Genomic DNA, 20738 nt, shown 5'->3' with positions numbered 1-20738 from the left:
TTTTATTCTCTTTACATTTTCAGAGAGAAATGGAAGTCTGTCTCTTGAAGACATCCTTATGTTTGCAACTGGACTGAGAGAAATTCCTCCTGCAGCAATTCAGCCAAAGCCACAACTTCTTTTCCAGACCACTTCACGCTTCCCTGTAGTAGATGTCTGTGCAAATACTATCAAAATCCCAGTGCTACACAGTTATGAGGACTTCCAAGAAGCCATAGATTATGGCATCCAGAACTCTCCTGGGTTTGGGCTTCCCTAAGGTCCAAGTCCTTTTGCTTTTAAGCCACATTTATGGTTTTAGCAAACATTTGAAGTTTGTGATTTTAAACTCTGAAAATTTTGTTTCTAATAATTTATAATAATTTCGGTAAATCATATAAAATTTAATGCATCGCAGAAAGTTCAATCAGGTTTTGGAATTTCAAAAGCATAATATCATAGTGGGACAATTGAACAAGTTAGACATATTTCACTGTGTTAAGAAATTGCCAAAGTAACAAAATAAAACATTTCTGAAGTATTCTAATGTACTGAGACATGCTAGTATAACAACACAGGGAAATAAATCTGATAAATTCAGTTAAAAAGCTTTATTTAATCAAACACTTCTGTGTTTGATTACATTTTTTTGTAAGATATGCAAGTTGTTCTTGGAGTTAAAAAAAGAAATAGGAAAAAACCACATAAATACAGCTCTCGCTGAATGCTTTTGTAAACCTTTGTTTGTAAAACAGATCTCCAAATTAATCAACGTGTTTGTTACAACACCTAATTAAAAGGAACAAGTTATTTTGTACAGTATGGTCTTTTGATTTCTTCAGGTCGAAAGCGTACACACTGAAAAGTTGACGGTAGTGAAACTATTTATATAAAAACTATGGTACTATTTTTTTCAATACTCATTAAAGTTGGTTTGTGACAATTAGTGTCAGTGGTAATTGTACCCACATCTAGCAGATGATTTTACATTGACTTCTAAAGTCCAGTCATATTTTTGAGTGTTATATAATTTTCAACTGCAGTAGTCCAGTTGACTGGTCGAGGGAGCTCACTCTGTCTTTCCAAGTTTGTGAAATGAACCTGGAGATTGTCGTCCCCACATAGACTGTACTGAGCAGGTAGAATGTCATCAAACTGGTGCAGGATGTCTTGAGGCACTTGGAATCCACACTCTCTTCCACCATACCTTAGGTCAGTCAGAAAAATGAACAAATTCAGTCACTTCTCCAGGTACTATCCTTCAAGGTTACAGCAAAAGCGAAAAGTCAATCTTATAATTAAAAGTCAGTTCTGGAAATTGTGATTTTAAAGAATCTTAATTATGCATATATCTACATTTGTCATTTTTAGCCAAGATGTGATCCAAAGTTAAAATATGATTGTCTAACTTTTTTTTTTTTGGAAAAAAATATAAAAATAAAACGTATGTGCATGAAGTCAGAGAACAGAACTAATGGCAAAACACAAGTGGCAGCTTTAATTTCTATTCAGCAAAAAGGTGAAAACAACAAAACACACTATTCAATTGCTAAAGTGTGTGTAATACCTGCTGTGAGTAACAGTTAGGGCAAATTGTTAAACCTAAATGACATACTGCTTACTTAACTCAAGTGGTTAGGTCAAGAAAGAAAAGAGTGCACATAAGGGATGGACTGTTCCTGAACCATTTTATAAATGAACAAAAGGTTTAATAACAGCAAGCTGGACAGGTATCCTCCACATACAATACACTATACTGAGGAAGAAAATTTTTAGTAAAACTATGAAATAAAATACATGGACTAAATACATACCTATGAGGCAGGTGATACATGGCTTCTGGTTTACCAGATGGACAACAAGATTGGCGCACAGGTCGGATGGTGTGAGTGTTCCAGAGATCTCTGTACTCGTCAAGCTCTTTTTGCAAGACATTGAGGAAGACATATTGTAGAAGGCATTTATGTTCATGACTGCCGTTGAAAAGATGCCTCTCCCTCAGGTCACTGAAGAGTTCAATCCAGAACTGAGTTCTAATGGTGGAATGACAAGGCATATAAAATTTAATAACACAAGTAATTCAATGTAATTGTCCTCTTTAAAAAAAAAGTCGTAATCTTAAGAATATTGAAATGTGCGCAATTTCGTTCAAAGAAAAGCTTATTCACATGTTTTGAAGTGTTTCATCAATGCACTGCAGGAAAAAAAAAGCAACTTCACACAAATAACAAAATTTAACAAAATGATTAATCCTTCTGTTATTCCTGCATTTGGCGGTTGAACTTAAGAAAAGTTGTAATATACAGGTCTGTCCATATAAATGTACTATTTTGTTTCTACATGAACACTGAAGCTGTTATCACTTGTTAGATACCACACAGAAATCCAAAAGCTAGTGAAAACATCAGTATTTTTTTTTTTGGCACACAAAGTCAAAGAAATGTCTGAAACGAATGACCTCCTCTAACAAATTTCTGTCATGTTGGATCAATGTTCTTATATTACTCATATTACAGTTCTCAAATTTGAAGAAACCCTTGTTCTTTTATTTATATGACTCCCTACAGGTAAACTATTTGATCTAGATGTTAGTTTGGTACTACGTAGGCACACAAATTTGAATAAATTTTACTCAATTTTAAATACATCAATCTTTACTGATGCCATTGCCTCTAGGATTCATAATAATTTATTAAAATGCTGAATGTCAGTTTGTTTGTTGTTTTTTATAGTTCCTTTTTAGGACTTTTGTGGAATGTCTGAGCAGGATTTTCTTTTTGAGTGTGTTGTTTTAATACAAACAAATGTCACTGGTATACCAAACCATTTATTATATTTTTTTAAGCAGTTGTGCATCACATGAGAAAAATGTGTAGGTGACTATGTTTTTCTTTGTTTGTTTGTGACTGTAATTTAATATTTGAGTATAAAACCCCACCCACAAAAAAAAGTATATCGCTGACCACGAAACACCTTCAGAACCATTCAATTTTAGTTTCAGAATATATTTTAAAAGCCATGTACCTTTGCTTTCTGAACGAAGACCACCAACTTTCAATCCGTTGATTTGTAGTTGAGGTACCATACATATGACTGTGGGCTCCTGCAAAAACATCTCCATGGTCTGATCTTAAAGCACAGTGAATGGCTGCCATTGTGCCATTTTCTGTGCCACAGTCTGTACGAAGGCATGCTGGAAGTTGACCAAACCGTGACAAGCACTCCATATAATATTTTGCAATGATACCTGGGTCATTATTTGAGCTGCCACAGCTGAGCCACATAACTTTCCTTGAAAATCCATCGACACATGCACTAATAGCAACACCAAAGGGCTTCAGCTTATCATAACCATCCACATGCCACACTTGATTTGGTCCTTCTGAAAAATATCCTCTTCGAACAAACCTGCGTTTACAGCGACGCTTAACACCATATGGATCTAGTCTTGAGAGTATGTGCATTACATAATTTCTTTTAACTTTCAGATTATACTTTTGTCACAGTGTCTGACACATGGATCTGTAACCCAGAAGCTGACCTGAGCCTCTCAGTTCTTGTGTAACAGTGGAAATGACAATGTCAGTGGGAGTAAAGTCTGTCCTTCTAGTCATTCCAGCATCTTTTAGCCTCCTCTTTAATGTTCTCAGACTCATACAAATATTATGCTTTTTTTCAAGAAAATCCAGGATCACTTTATATCTATGGCCCTCAGAGAAATACTTATTGATGATGTCTGTGACTGAGACTGGGCCTAAGGTTGAAGAGAAAACATGAAAAGATAATTACGACCGCAGGAATCCACAAATGCACTTAATAAGTGTTTTTTAAAAAAATACCACATCTGAAACAACTCTCAATAAACATGACTCAAGTATTTAATCTTCTTGATGTGTGCTTAAATAAAGGCCAGCAAAAGCTCAAAGAACATGGACCAGGATTCAGGACTTATCACTCTCATTAAGACCTCTATGCTGACAACTCAAAATGAGCAAAATTAGAGAAGTTAGAAGAATTTCGTCACTGTGTACATATGCCCTATTAAGTCATAAACTAGTTTTTAAAATTATGCCGTAGAACCGGTGGCAGGCTTAAACCAGAATACAGTTCTTAGTACCTACCAGTTCATGCCTTTGCGTTTTTGGAATTCTGATTTATCTTTGCATACAGAGTCTTTAACAATACAAAAACCTTAGAATAAGCAAATGAATATAGTACTTTGGAATGGCACATCAATAATAACCCCCCCCCCCCCAAAAAAAAAAAAAGTTTAACACGCACTACTGAAGCTACTGTGGTGTATATAAGTCATTATGAAGCAATGAAAAGGTGAGCAATAAATACTAGAACTTAGGAAAGTGAAGTGCTTACCATTCACTATAAAATGTGCTAAAACTTGAATGTTAGTTCCACAGGACCCACAAAAAACTCCAATTTGCCCCACTAGCTGGATTCCACAATATGGACAATATATTGCCTGATGAAGACACAATGCCAAATTAAAACCTGAACACATTAACTGCAATATTCCTTAATGACTTTGACTTATTAGTATTTGTTCTCGAGTTTAAAAAAGCTTCATTTCTAAGGCTACATTAAACATTATCTTTGTTAGAATTATCTTTGAATGTATATTCCAGATATCTGTAGTATTATTAGAATCATGAGATTACAACACATTTACCTCTCCTCCACTTCTTTGAAGTGTCTCCCAGTCCTAGCGCACTGGTTAGCATGTTTTGGTTCGTGCAACTGGTCCGTCGGGTTATTGTCTCCCCAGGAACATTTCCGTTGTCTTTTTTCCTATTTCCGTTGTGCTTTGTGTGCTTTTGCAGCGTTTTTCTTTTTGCAGCGTTTTTCTTTTTGCAGTGCAGCGTTTTTCTTGAAGTTGCAGTGCAGCGTCTTTCTTTTTGTAGCGTTTTTCTTTTTGCAGTGCAGTGTTTTTCTTGAAGTTGCAGTGCAGCGTCTTTCTTTTTGCAGCGTTTTTCTTTTTGCAGTGCAGCATTTTTCTTGAAGTTGCAGTGCAGCGTCTTTCTTTTTGTAGCGTTTTTCTTTTTGCAGTGCAGCGTTTTTCTTGAAGTTGCAGTGCAGCGTCTTTCTTTTTGCAGCATTTTTCTTTTTGCAAGTGTTTTCTGAAGTTGCAGTCCGTTTGGCCTCTCAGGGCCACCGTACCCTATCCTCCTACTGCAAGACACGTAAGAAACCTCGGTATCTACCTTGATGGTTCCTTTAAATTAAGTAGGCAGGTGAGGGCAGTAGTCCAATCCTGCTTTTTTTAGTTAAGACAGCTAGCTAAGGCAAAGCCATACCTCCCGACTAACGTCTTCAAAAGTGTCATTCACCTTTTCCATACTTGCAGATTGGACTACTGCAATTCATTGTATTTTGGTCTTGTTACGAACTTGCATTTTCATGTGTTTGTTCTGTGCAGGTAATGTATCTGTTTATGTTAATTCAGCTGTGCCAGGGCCCTGCTCCGATTGGTGCGTGGATATACAGCCCCGTCGTGACTGGTTCCAGCTGGAGGACCCGCCCATTAAAAGGAGGTTGGAGTGCCATGGCGGGAGAGGTCCTCGCGTTTCTCCTCATGACCCAGCAGTGTACCTGTGACAGCCACTGGCTGCAGTGCTATTTGAAAGTTGTGGAAGTGGAGTGGGTAGGGGTGAGCTGCCATTTCTTTTGACCACCAGTTTTCTCCTGTTTTGAATTAGTTAAGGAGGTCAGACTCTGTCTTTATTTTTGGACTTTGTTTTGGGAAGGTCAGGGGTGCGGGATTTGTGTAGATTTTATTTTTGTTTATTATTTTGGCCTTGGCTCACCCTGAAGTGTTGACACTCCCGTTTTGTTGTTCCTCTCTTTTCCACTTTATAAATAAATCACATTACTAAGAACGGATTTGTTTCCTGTGGCTGCTTGGGTCTTGGGGGGGGGGGGGGAGCGAGTGCCTCACTCATGTTATTGCCTGGCCCTAGACGGGTCGTAACAGTCTCGACCAGGCCTCCATTTATTGTCTTCAGATGGTCCAAAATGCAGCTGCTCATCTGCTAACCAGCACCAAATGGAGAGAGGATATAACCCCAGTTCTATCTTCTCTACACTGGCTTTCTGTTTCCTACAGGATCCAATTCAAACTTTTACTTTTTGTTTTTAAGTCACTCAATGCCCGAGCCCCTTCATACCTGTCTGTGCTCCTATCTGTTTATGCTCCATTCAGGACTCTACAGACTCAATATGTGAAACAGTTGAAATTGTGGATTTCACTTAATTAAAAGTTTTTGTTGTTAAGATCAAGTATTGGTTCAAAAATAGTGACAAAATGAAAGCTGTACCAGAGTTACAGTTTGGATGTCTTTCTTAACTATTGCCAATATATACTTCTTGGACTTTTTCGCAAGGGTTAGTTTGAACAAAAATAACTTTATATTATCTTTTTATCAAAACCACATGGAAAGCCTTAACCTCTTTAAATTTTCTATGAATTATTCCAGGTGATGATCAGTGAGAGCATGCTCTGACTAGCATTCAAATCCTCAAAGACAGTGAAGTTGCTAGGATGAGAATTAGCATCTTCGGGTCTGAGGTTAGAAATGGTTAAGGTTCCCAGTTGGAACAGTTCAAATATTCAGGGGTCTTTTTCATGAGTGAGAGGATAATTTAGCTTGATCACTGCAGGCACTCGACTGCGGCCAGACAAAAACAGTTTGAGTCTCCGGAGGGAAAATCCTTAGTGAAAATCCCAGGCCTGTGTTTTGTTCAGGTCCATCACAGGGACAGCAGTTCGAGTCCACTGTCGGGATAATCATTTCTGCATATAATGCGTGTAATGACGGTATTTTAGCACTTTTCTGCCGGGAAGGGAAGAAGGCAATTGCAGAGGATGCTATGAATGTAAAGGGAAGCTGGATCCGTAGCTGAACCGAATTAGCAGGCTAAAGAGGTGGCTGCGGGCAGGCACTACACTTCGGCCAAATGAGAAACTCCTCATTTGGGTGGGTAAAAGTATGTTGTGAGATGGCAGAGAAGGTAGAATCCCACATAGCAAAATTGGTATGGCCCGGATCTGGCCCACGCATTGTGCATACACATGGCCCACATACTGCAAAGAATGACGGCCCTTTGGTGGCCCAGATCTGGTTTGCCAGATGCGGCCGACACATGGGCTAGCACAAGGCCAGTTGCAGACACACTGGTGGTCCTGTGCTGGCCCATGTGTGGACTACGTCTGGCAAATCTGATCTGGGTCACCAAAGGGCATTCATTCTTTGCGGTATGTTGGCCATGTGTAAGTTGTGTGCAGCCACGGGCCAGTTGTAGACACACTGGCTGGCCCTGTGCTGGCCCAGAACAGTTTCAGCTCTGGCCCCAGATGTCAGCCTAATATGTACCTTAATCAAACCATGTAATAACAACATGTGCCAGAACATGCAAAACAGTGCAAAAGTAACATGATGAAACTCTGTTCAGACAGTGAATGGACTGATTCTTATATAGCACTTTTCTACTCTCCCGGATTACTCAAAGTACTCTATACAACATGCCACATTCACCCAATCACACACTTTATCTAAACTGAGTGCTTCCTAACTACATTCATACACATTCACACTCTTGACATGCAGACTGGAGGAGCCAGGGGTCAAACCACTAACCTTCCGATAAGTAGGTGACCTGCTCTACCTCCTGAGCTACAGCCAACCACTGGCAAAGATGAGTAAACCGTCACTGGGTTTTGGATAAAGTGTACACTCACAAACCTGTCAAACCTGCATTTGAAACACTGGCTATCATAGCAGTATACAGGGAGTGCAGAATTATTAGGCAAGTTGCATTTTTGAGGAATAATTTTATTATTGAACAACAACCATGTTGTTCAATGAACCCAAAAAACTCATTAATATCAAAGCTGAATGTTTTTGGAAGTAGTTTTTAGTTTGTTTTTTAGTTTTAACTATTTTAGGGGGATATCTGTGTGTGCAGGTGACTATTACTGTGCATAATTATTAGGCAACTTAACAAAAAACAAATATATACCCATTTCAATCATTTATTTTTACCAGTGAAACTAATATAACATCTCCACATTCACAAATATACATTTCTGACATTCAAAAACAAAACAAAAACAAATCAGCGACCAATATAGCCACCTTTCTTTGCAAGGACACTCAAAAGCCTGCCATCCATGGATTCTGTCAGTGTTTTGATCTGTTCACCATCAACATTGCGTGCAGCAGCAACCACAGCCTCCCAGACACTGTTCAGAGAGGTGTACTGTTTTCCCTCCTTGTAAATCTCACATTTGATGATGGACCACAGGTTCTCAATGGGGTTCAGATCAGGTGAACAAGGTGGCCATGTCATTAGTTTTTCTTCTTTTATACCCTTTCTTGCCAGCCACGCTGTGGAGTACTTGGACGCGTGTGATGGAGCATTGTCCTGCATGAAAATCATGTTTTTCTTGAAGGATGCAGACTTCTTCCTGTACCACTGCTTGAAGAAGGTGTCTTCCAGAAACTGGCAGTAGGACTGGGAGTTGAGCTTGACTCCATCCTCAACCCGAAAAGGCCCCACAAGCTCATCTTTGATGATACCAGCCCAAACCAGTACTCCACCTCCACCTTGCTGGCGTCTGAGTCGGACTGGAGCTCTCTGCCCTTTACCAATCCAGCCACGGGCCCATCCATCTGGCCCATCAAGACTCACTCTCATTTCATCAGTCCATAAAACCTTAGAAAAACCAGTCTTGAGATATTTCTTGGCCCAGTCTTGACGTTTCAGCTTGTGTGTCTTGTTCAGTGGTGGTCGTCTTTCAGCCTTTCTTACCTTGGCCATGTCTCTGAGTATTGCACACCTTGAGCTTTTGGGCACTCCAGTGATGTTGCAGCTCTGAAATATGGCCAAACTGGTGGCAAGTGGCATCTTGGCAGCTGCACGCTTGACTTTTCTCAGTTCATGGGCAGTTATTTTGCACCCTGGTTTTTCCACACGCTTCTTGCGACCCTGTTGACTATTTTGAATGAAACGCTTGATTGTTCGATGATCACGCTTCAGAAGCTTTGCAATTTTGAGACTGCTGCATCCCTCTGCAAGATATCTCACTATTTTTGACTTTTCTGAGCCTGTCAAGTCCTTCTTTTGACCCATTTTGCCAAAGGAAAGGACGTTGCCTAATAATTATGCACACCTGATATAGGGTGTTGATGTCATTAGACCACACCCCTTCTCATTACAGAGATGCACATCACCTAATATGCTTAATTGGTAGTAGGCTTTCGAGCCTATACAGCTTGGAGTAAGACAACATGCATGAAGAGGATGATGTGGACAAAATACTCATTTGCCTAATAATTCTGCACTCCCTGTAGTATTACAACATGGCATTTGGGTCTTCTAACTAAAATAGGAAAATAGGAACATCAATTCTGCCATCATTGCCAGACCTGGCCCACATCTGGTTGACATACACCCTGCCATGACAGCGGTCAGTCAAAGTGCCAGCTTGATGCCAGATCCGGGCCAGACCTGTTTTCTATGGGCCTGGGCCACATAAAGCAAACCACAATCGAGCCAGATATGGCATGTTATCACACAGACAGTGCCATCAGTGCCAGGCCTGTCCCATATCTAGATGACATACGTCTTATCATGCCAGAAGTCAGCCAGCAGTGTCGGCTTAATACCAGATCCGGGCCAGACCTGCTTGCTATGTGGGATGGTTGTGTGGGAAAGGGTTCACTCAGCATGAATCAGTTGAAAGTTAGATGAGCAGTTGAGGAGAAAGGAAAAGAGATGTTGGAGAAGTGAGTTAACAGTTTGATGTGTGGGTGTAAAAAACTGTAAAAACAATGAAAACAAAGGAAAAAGAAAAGAAAAAAAAGAGGAGACAGTGTGGTGTGTGAGAAGGAAATTGTCTCCAACTAGTGGGAGACCAATGTTCCCTCTAATTTTTCATGTGTCTGAGCGAACACACAAACTCCCTCAGCGATCCCTTGGACCACTGTGAGCGACATCAGACGTGTGCACTGTGGTGATGCCAGCATCGAATCCATCCAAGTTACATGGTTTATTAAAATCAAATCAAATTACAGCAGTTACATTTATGTTAGACTACCTTTAATTAACTACTTTAGCCCACTTACAATGAAAATGTAAAAATTGGAAGTAAAAATAACTTGAACTAAAATTTCGAAAACACAACTTTCTTTCTTTTTTCTTTTTATAAAGCTCTGACTTGTATTATGAGTATGAGTCTGTGGTCTGGGAGAGAGTCCCGTAACTCTCTGTCTGCAAAATACAGTATATAATGACCAATGTTGGGCAATTAATTATATAGTTACTTCTTCAAAAAAGTAATTGAGTTTAGCAAACAACAACGTTTTTTGCAGCTATTTTTTTTTAAATGCAGCCAATGCATTTTTAAATAAACATTTCAAACTATTTACAGAACAATCAGGTGTTCTGCATCAAATTTGATGCCACACAAATTATTTGTGCCACTCCAAAAAATTATTTCTGTCCACTATTAGATAAAGGAAAACAACAGCCTGATACCTGCAGGCCTGACAACAGGAGATGTATCACTGCTGTAACACCTGTAACATTCAGCAGTCGCCTCATTGTTCTGACACACACAACAAAACTATTGACTACACTACACACTAACTACACAAGATTTGCGCTAAACGTCTCAAATCTCTCACATCTCAAAAAACCGCCGTCACTCCTAAAACTTCCCCCCGTTTCTTAACAACTAGATGCCAAGTTGCCATATCATTTTTTGATTGGTCGACATGGTACTTTTTTGGACGAATAGGAAAGGGGCAGCGGGGGAGAAGGGGCGGGGTTGTTTTTGCTCACAGGCGGAGAGAGCCTTGGAGCTTTTTTTCTTATAAAACGCCGTTTTACCGTTTCCTCCCGCAGTAAATATAAACAACGATAGTATTCGCATTTCTTTTTATCACAACTCCGGTTTTACGTGGCCTATCAACACAATCTAAAAACTGTTATAAAGACAACACTTTTCCCGTCAATTGTTCCGTCTGTCCTGCTCACATCTCCAGTGGTTGTACACGTTGTCATTAACGTAGCTTCACTCCACATCAGCCACGCCGCTTTGCCAGCTAAAACACCGGTGTCAGCATATAAGAACGCTGTCATAGCCTGTCAGCGACTTTGATTGGCTGCGTATATACCAATGTGAATCGCATTATTGGCTGGGCTATGGGATAAGGTGGAATCGTTCTAATCCCATACGGAAGCAGCCAGTCACTTACTGACTAACACTGCAAAACAGAATTGTTAAAGTATTAATTTTAATTTCAATTCAGGTTAGATTTTTTTTGTGCGCAACACAGATTTTCTGTGCGCAGAGACCCGGCCAGCAGTGCGCAATTGCGCACGTGCGCAGCTTAGAGGGAACATTGTGGGAGACGGTGATACTGCAGGTCACCAGCTGCCCTTGGTGGACACAAAAGAAACAAAATAGGAGTGTAGTTCATGAAAATAAGCAATAATAATCTAAAATCTCACTCTTTGTTTGTTTTTTTAAGAAAGGAGAATTCAAAACCAAATGTGTTGTTTAAGCAGTGATGATTAAGAAGTGAATTATTAAATGTCTCAGTGTGTCAGTTGCAGGTTGGGGAAGCAGACATGGATCAATCTCCACAAGTGCAGCTGTCAGAGAAAAATAATAGGTTAACATCATTAGAAACACCCTGGCCAAGTTTTGGCTGAATTGTTTACAGCTTCACAAGGTGTGCTCCTCACCCTGAAAAGCAAGCTCCAAGGACACTAATCTCTCCCCGAAGACAAGTAATGCAGTTTTTGGACATCAAGAGTTGACAGCACATCAAGAGACAACAGCAGTATCCTGAGCAGTGAGAAGTCCAATAGCACAAGTATGTGCATCAGCATGGAGAAAACACCATCATCAGGACTGGATGGATTGAGATGCGATTCCAACAAGCTGCAATTTCACTGTGCATGAATGGACCTTTGGACCACACACCTGGTTAGATGGGAAGAAACTCATTATCTAATAGAACAACAGTGTTGTGTGGTGTGTTTGGCTGGTGGATGAGAGTTTTTGGGATTAATTTGGCTGATGCATTTTTTTTGTTGAAAAAAAGTTGAACCTGCCAATTAGTTTTGGTCTGATTTATCTGTGTAAAAAGAAAAGTATGCTTGGACATGTCCTAAACTAGACCTTATTTTTTACTTTTACAGTGCACTGAGAGTTTTGTGTGGTAATCTGTCTCCTTTAAACAGGCCGGCACGATTGGAACTGAAAGCGCTACACAACATTTTGGCCGGAAACGATCGCAAAGTGAGCTTCTCCACATTGCAATGGACTCTGGAGAAAGCCACTTATGTGGGACACAATCAGATAGTAAGTCCCTTCTCTAAAAGGATTCAGCGAGGTAATCCACTCTAAATTCTTCTTTTTCTTTTTTGAAATGACGTCATATTGCTGCCAGCAGAAGCTTAATGCGACACGAGATGTTCCGCTATCAACAATAAACATGAGGGGACTGACTGACAATGGGGACGAAAGCTTGACTGACTTGACACCAATACACAAGACTGCACCTACTCCACCCAGACATGACAAAAGAGTGGATGTATGTATGTTTTTTTTTTACAGGAGCAGGAACATGACAGCAACATCCTAGGTTCGCATGAGCTTGTGGGCCATGTAGATTTAACCTTTTAGTTGTCACCTTCTGTGTGTATTTACAAGCGGTGTGTTATTCTTGATCTTGTATTGTCTTGTATTTTTTGTATTGTTTACAATATAAAGGTCACTGTGAGAAAGTGTGCGAACAGATGCACTGTGCTAACATCTACATCACATTTTTCACAGCAGAGAGTTAATCATATGATTTAATCACGTGATTTACAGCAGGACACACCACTGGTTAATGTGGGGGTTTTTTTTTGTTGTTTTTTTTAACACAGGGTTACAGGCCTGAAGCAGAGCTAGTCCAGTGAAGAAGCCCTGGAATCTTTTAGTAGACAATGTACATCTTTCTTATGCATCTCTAATCGCATTGAATTGATGCATGGCAAGGACCATGTGGCAAAAGAGGGTTTTCCGGGGTAGTTTTCATGACGTTGAGGAAGACAACAAGGGTGTACGACGTGCTCTGCCATTTCAACATACAGCTGCGTTGGAATGGAAACTCAGGGATGAAGAGAGCGTGCCAAGCTCCAATTTAGTGACAGCACAGAGAGAAATCAGCAATGGAATGATTTCATGATTTTTATGAACAGAATTTTTAGACATAACCAAGTGGCAGAAGGCATCCACCTGGGTGGTGTCAGAATCTCATCTCTGCTTTTTGGAGATGATGTGGTTCTGTTGGCTTCATCAGGTGATGGCCTCCAGCTTGCACTGGAACAGTTTGCAGCCAAGTGTGGAGTGGTGGAAATGAGACTCAGCACCTCCAAATCTGAGACCATGGTCCTCAAACAGGAAAAAGGTGGAATGCCCACTCCAGGTGAGGGATGAGTTTCTGCTCCAAGATGAGAAGTTTAGCTTTGGATAGTGACCGAAAGAAAAAGATCACAGATACAAGTGGCAGAAATGAGCTTCCTTTGAAGGGTGGAAGCTTAGAGATAGGGTGAGGAGTTTGGCCATCTGGGAGGGGCTCAGAGTAGAGCTGGTGCTCCTCCACATCAAAAGGAGCCAGTTGAGGTGGTTTGGGCATCCGATAAGGATGCCTCCTGGGTACCTTCTAGGTGAGGCATGTCCAACCGGGACGAGGCCGACCCAGGACACACTGGAGAGATTATATCTCTTGGCTGCTTTCACTGCAACCCAGGCCCAAATAAGCAGAAGAAGATGGATGGATAATTGGATAGCTTGCAGCTAGTCTGCCCTGTTTGAGAAGATCTCACCTACAAATAGGTGCGGTGCATAACACACAGGGTGTTATGCATGTCTCTTTAATGGTACTGGGAAAGTTAATGTGAGTACAAGAAAATAATTATTATAATATGATGTGTTAAATTTGTTTAGATCACAGGAATAAGGAAGGATTGGTCTGTGTTTTAGTTTGGCTTAGCAGTAGCCTGAGAGTGTGTGTAATTGTTTAGAGAGAAAGGAATTTATGGACACTGGGGGTCTGGTGTCATAAAAGGAGTCAGGAAGCTACAGTTGGGGGTTGCTGATGCTCATGCTTGTACCTTTAATAAAAGTTCATAATTGCCATAACTTAGAAGTAGGTTTGCAGGAGACTTTCCACATGCTTATCTGTAAATGTAAAACTACAAGAGGCCAATGGCCCAGTGGATGCAGAGTGGGGGTCTCAGTGTTTGTAATATGTTAACTCTGTTTTCTATGTTGTGTAGAGGAATTTGGTTTAGCTTGGGTGAAGAGATTACTTTTATGACCCATACATATGACGTATACAGAGACACACACAGTGCTTTAACTGTTACGACACACCCACACCTACATGCACACGCACTCACGTAGACTCACTTCTATAAAGCTGGCTGTAACTAACAAAGAGGTGGAAGATCTGCAGAGGGACACCGGCCTGGCACATCTCCCCTTCTAGAAGATGCATGATTAAATGAAGATGAATAAAGATGAAAAAAGGTTTTGTGAAATAACTACTTTTGAGTTCCGGTGCCGTCTCTGGATGCCCAAGGAATAAAAGAACTGGGGTGAAACTGATTTCGCAACATTAACCAAACATGAAACTATAAAAAAAGAAAACCTGTCTTGAAACATGCTTTTGGTAAATGCATTAGTTTTTATATAGCACATTTCTACTCGAGTACTCAAACCACTCTATACAACGTGCCTCATTCAACTAAACACTTCACCCCCCCTATAGCTAAGTACTTCCTATCCAACATTTATATTCTGACCAACAGTTCAATATGTTGCCCAAGGATGCTTTGGAATACAGACTGAAGTAGCCAGGGATCAAACCACCAACCTTCCAATTAGTAGATGACCCATGACCTGTTCTACCTCCTGAGCTACAGCCACCCAGGGGTGGGTTTAAGAGAATCCAAATCAATTTTAATATGAATAATGCGATATTCATTCATTAAATACCGTAATCAATTTTTAAATATAAATGTATTTTGCCAGAATCTTAACTTAAAGCTTACAAAACTATTTCAAGAACAGCCAAACAGCTAAAACAGCAAATGATTGAAGAGCAGTTTGATGATTGCGAAGAGCAGGTTTTCACAAGAAGATTTGGTTTCATCACTCCCCGACCAAAATTCACTGAACCAGCACCAAAAGAATATCAAAACTACGCTTCATGTTTGAAAAAACATTGTCATCAATTCCCTCATACCTTTGCTGTTTTGCTTCCACTACAATAAAATCACTACAATAAAATCACACTTCCTGCACAGCTTCCTGCACAGCTCTCTCTCAATGTACTTCAAGACCACTATTTTCTGCATTATTCGCTTGCACCAGTCCACTGTTGTCTACAGTGTTGTTGGCTGCCAGGTTTTTTTTCTCTAAAAATGACCTTCGACAGCAAATGCTAATACTGAAGAAATTTCAGCTTTTGCAAATTCTGCCAAATTACAAAACACTTGGCTCTGTCTCCAATAAAACCTGCTTCACTTCAGCAGCATCAGGTAATGTTCATATGGTGAGTGATGTTTTTGATCTACTGCAGAATAAGGGGGTTATATGCAATAAAGGACCAGGGCAGGAAAATCTCCTTCATATTTTTCTGTTTTATCATCAGTTACTTTGACACAAAGGCATCTGCTGTGATGCTTTCCCATGTGATGAAGTTTCAGAAGAGTCAGCTTTGTTTTTATACATAGATATAAAAATATGGATATGCACTGACAAATAATTATAATTATAATATTTCTGGCTGTCTGAGTCAAAGTTGAATTGAATCAGTTGTAGTAATTAATGACGATACCCAGCCCTACAACCATCCTATTTGATTTTTGTCGATTACTGAAGTTTATTTTATGTTATTGGTTTCCAAGGATAAAACAAATACATTCTGGATAAGTTTGCAAAAGGTATTTCTTAAACATGATGATCAGTTGGGTTAAGATCTTTGCAGCACCTTCAGAGACCCTCACTGGGTGCTTTTAGGCACATATTTAAAGTCAATGTATTGTTGGAAGAGAGATGACCTGTGACAGAGGAAGAGTATGACACACACAACACAGAGCTGATGCAACTCATCTTTCATTTTATTTAGTCTGTCTAAAGGATATAACACTAAAATTATTTGCTTTGCCAATGTGCGTTTTAGTAAACTCCATGATCCTGAGTCTTCTTTAATGCAGCTCACTTTAAATAAAAAAAGCAAGGTTTTACGTGACTACTTGAGTGGTGGGTAGGCTCAAACTCTTCTGAAGTTTCCTTTTTAAACCCCCCTAACCACAGTTACATCTGGGGCCAGTTTTCTTATTGTGGCCAACTTGGAGATGATGATGTTTGACACTTGTTGTCTTCCCTTCATTGATGGACATTTCTTTTGCGGTCGTTCTCTTGTCCATGATTACTATGATGGGCTTGAGGATATGAAACAATGCTATTCAAATGGAATGGATGCCTGATGGCTCTTTGCACAACATTACAAATAGTCAGGAACACTATAGTCAAATTGATGTAATTTTATATTTGGCAGCATCACTGTTCTGGGACCTCCGAAGAGCAGGAGCAGAATCCAACACAGAACAAACCAGGCATCAGTGACAAGAGATGTGACATAAAATCTACCCAGAATTAAAAGAGAAGTTGGGGTGGAGGAGAGCTTGTAGCAGAAAGCAGCTTGTATAATGCACAACTGCCATGGCAGACTAATGCAGTTTAATGCTCTGAGGTAAATGGTAAATGGACTGGTTCTTATATAGCGCTTTTCTACTTAGGTTTCTGCAAGTCACTCCCAAAGCATAATGAGTGCACATTTGGGTGTACTAGGTCTGTGCTCAGTGATCAGTTGGCAGCTCAGCTCCTCTTTACCAAAGGATCCAAGGCTGCATGCTGTAATGCAACAATGAAACAATTACAAAAATGATCATCAACCTATAACCTAGCGTCACCCTTATGCTTAAATATGGTGTTTGTTATGGAGAAACTATGGTTAGCACAGAAGTCCAACAACATTACTCTTTTGCAGACTGGGCAGGCTGCTCCTCCCAGTTACACCCCTTGAGGTCACAGTCATTGCCCATGTGAGTGTCGATGTCCCCCAAAAGAACAACTGAGCTCCTGGTCGTCTCTGTCAAACACCATGCCGAGTGATTCCAAGAAAGCTTAGTACCCTGAACTATCACTCAGCACATAAGCATAAACAAAGTTGTCACTGCTTCTCAAACTGAAGCACTAACTCCAAATACAAACATCAACTAGAGAGTTACAGATTGCTCTCTAGTGGAAAACTATGCAATATCAATAATCATACTATTTAAAAATTTCATGTATCAGCTGTTATAAATTCCAATACTGAACTATCAGCAAATAGCTAATATGAACTCTAATTACAATAATAACTTATAATAACATAATTGTTATGAGTTATTAGTGAGCAAGTTGTAATGAATTTGGGGACTCTAGTAACTGTGTCTTGAGCAGGAAACCCTTAGATTCAATTTCATTAATGTTTTTTTTCCCCTTTAAAACTCTTTTAATCTGGCCCCTCACCCAGAACCAATTTAGCCTAGGCTACTCTACTAGGGGCAAACTGCTCATGACAGCATGGCTCCAGTGATCACAGAGGCACACACACTCACTCGATATGGTTAATGGAGAGGAACCTGAAAATAATGAATTCCAAGAATCCAGCTCAGAATAATAATAAAAATAATAGAGATATTGCACAGACAGTGTTGGGGAGTAACGGAATGCATGTACCGGCGTTACGTATACAAAGTATAAGTAACTGTATTCCTTTACAGTTACTGTTTAAAAAGGTCATATTCAGAATACAGTTACTTTGTTGAAATAAATGGATTACACTGCGGTCTTTTCTTGTTTCACATGTATGGTTATGCCCTGTCTATTTTTGGTAGTTCCACGCCGGTGGCCAATAGCCTTTTCTCAGTGTCATTTAAATTAATGCCTAAATGGACAAATGTAAAATATTGCGTGGAGCATTGTTTATACATTAAGAAGATAATATAATATAACTATATTTCATATTTCAGCGTCTTTTAACCTCCTAACACCCACCAAGTCAATTGGGGTAAGGTTGCTATCCACTTTTGTAATTTAAGGGCAATAGTTGGGAAATCTTATAACAGAGAGAGTCAACTTGTAAAAGCTAATATCCTCCTCTTGTTTTAAATATGGCAAATTTACAGGAAAAATTATGTAAGTAAGGCACTACTGCTCAAAAGGCAGTGTCCATAAGAACAAAGAAGTGTCCAAAAGTTGATTCTGTTCATCTGGACGTAGCGTTTTCAGTGGGAGAAATGTTTCGTCATTCATCCAAGTGACTTCTTCAGTCTCAGCTGACTGCAGTTTTCCCCAATCTTATAAACAGTTGAGACACATTTTTTCTAAACACCGGGTCTCTGTGGCTTTTAAACCCCAAAACACGCTGCGCCAAAAATTGGTCCACCCCAAGGATCGGGTCCCCTGACACAAACTGAGTAACATAGTGTATGCTGTTAAATGCCAGGAGGATTGCCAGGACTTATACATCGGGGAAACCAAACACCCTTTAGTGAAGGGGATGGCACAACACAGAAGAGCTACCTCGTCAGGCCAGGACTCTGCAGTCTATTCACACCTACAGGCCAGTGGACACTCTTTCAATGATGAGGATGTACACATCCTGGACAGGGAGGAACGCTGGTTTGAGCGCGGTGTCGAGGAGGCCATTTACGTGAAAAGGGAAAGGCCACCTCTGAATAGAGGAGGGCACCTAAGGGTACATCTTTCGCCATCTTACAATGCTGTGATTGCAGCCATTCCCCAACTCTCTGTGAATGGTACTCATGGCCATTTATCAGTGGTCGTGATTAGTGGTTGTTGATCAATGGTCATGAGAATTTACATAATTATGTTGAAGGAACTGACCTTCCAGCCCGTTGTTCCTTCACTGGGCTGGTTTCAGTCATTATGCAATGTACTGTTTATAAGACTGGGGAAACCTGCAGTCAGCTGAGACTGAAGAAGTCACTTGGATGAGTGACGAAATGTTTCTTCCACTGAAAAGGCTACATCCAGATGAACAGAATCTACTTTTGGAGATTTACTTAACTGGATGATTGAGCATGCATCAAGGCGAACAAAGAAGTGGTTAAAAACAGTAGGGGTTGGCATTTGGTTAAAAGTTGGAGTTCAACGTGTTTGTAATTATCCTCATTTGTGTGCAGGGAGGGCAAAGGGTTTCCTTTCTCACTCTCTCAAGGGCTGCAGCTCCTGCACACTTGTAGTTCGATAAACTGTCAAGACAGACACAGAGACTCACAATACACAGGAAACACTACTCCTCTTCAAAATAACATTTTAGTGCCTCTTGAGAAGTGACTGCAATCAATGGTTTTCCTTATTTTTACTATCATAGAACAGTAGTGAAGATGTCAGACTATTAACATATGTGAAATTACATCAAAAAATGAACAAAAACAAAACAAAAATTTAAATTTGAGGAGCAGCTTATTTCATCAAATAGCAATTAAAGACCCTGGTGAACTGTTTAGAGCGGGGGTCGGCAACCCTGGGCACAGTGCAACAGCTGGCATATGAAGGGTTAACTGATGGCACGACCATAGCTGGACTGGCCATCGGGCATACAGGGCATGTACCCAATGGCCGATGGTGATTTTTCGTTTTTATGGGCTGATGATTTTTTTTTCTTTTTAGTAACAGTATAAACAATGACAGCTGGTGGATTTGCCTGGTGCTGGCAGATGTGTAAAAATAACTCTGGCGGTGGCTATGGCGGAGTTTCCACAGAGTGGATGAGGGAAAGGGGAGGCAGGAGGAGGAGAGACCTGAGGCGGTCGTCGGTCCGAGTATCAAGTGAACTGAACTTCAGGTGAGAAGTTATGACCTGCAGTCTATCTGGGTCAGATATAAACCAAGTTTAGGTGGAGTTTATTTTCGTTGTGCTGACTTTTTACAGTCAGTTACAATAACTCATACCGCCTACTAGCTAGCATGACAGAGTTTCTGCTGGGTGGGTGATATGATGTTACTGATAGTGAACTTTATTTTATTCATAAGGTTAGTTAGTAGAGTTGCCGACCGTCCCGTAAAAAACAGAATCATCAGAGAAAATATTACGCGTTTCGTATGAGCTGAAAAGGAACAGTTTGTCCCGTACTTCAGCTACAATGAAAAAAACACAAAGCTGGAGTTATTCTGCATCTTTAACCTGCAGCTGCTTCTTCTTCTCTCATTCTCTCCCTCTCCCGCTCCTTTTTCTACTTCAAATATGAAACTGATCAATGATAAGCTGATCAACTTTTCTGTCGCAAGTCCCGACTCTCTTGTTTATCTCCCACAAGAAGAAACCAGCGGATGTCGCGCTAAACAACAGCAGCACGTTTAAGCTTGATCAGCTGTTGTTAGAATTTATTTAATATTAATTTCTAGTATCAGCTGATGTTTGCTGGAGCCACAGCTGTAGAAGCTGCTGGTCATGATATTGGTTTGGTTATCTGGTGAGAGGGAAACATGAAGATGAAACCAGGAGATGTCCTTACTGAATCATCAGAGCTGAACAGGTGATGGAAAAACAGGTTTACTTTTTAGGTGACATGAATGAGTTGAAGGGAAGTTATCAACTGTTTCT

The 20738-nt window shown here is 40.2% G+C and overlaps 1 protein-coding gene across 1 annotated transcript; it reads right to left on the bottom strand.

The window, feature by feature from the left end:
• Positions 1-899: 899 nt before the first annotated feature.
• Positions 900-4810, bottom strand: LOC120731566. Its single transcript, XM_040028646.1, has 4 exons — positions 4664-4810; positions 3004-4456; positions 1794-2012; positions 900-1186 (listed from the first exon to the last, which is right to left on the bottom strand). Exons 2-4 carry the CDS (start codon positions 3441-3443, stop codon positions 976-978), a joined length of 870 nt encoding a protein of 289 aa, XP_039884580.1. The 5' UTR covers positions 3444-4456; positions 4664-4810; the 3' UTR covers positions 900-975.
• Between the last annotated feature and the right edge of the window lie 15928 nt (positions 4811-20738).

This window comes from Simochromis diagramma, unplaced genomic scaffold (genome assembly GCF_900408965.1).
Source record: "Simochromis diagramma unplaced genomic scaffold, fSimDia1.1 OVJJ01000746.1, whole genome shotgun sequence".
In the NCBI taxonomy this organism is placed as follows: domain Eukaryota; kingdom Metazoa; phylum Chordata; class Actinopteri; order Cichliformes; family Cichlidae; genus Simochromis; species Simochromis diagramma.
This window is presented reverse-complemented; position numbering and strand designations above follow the sequence as displayed.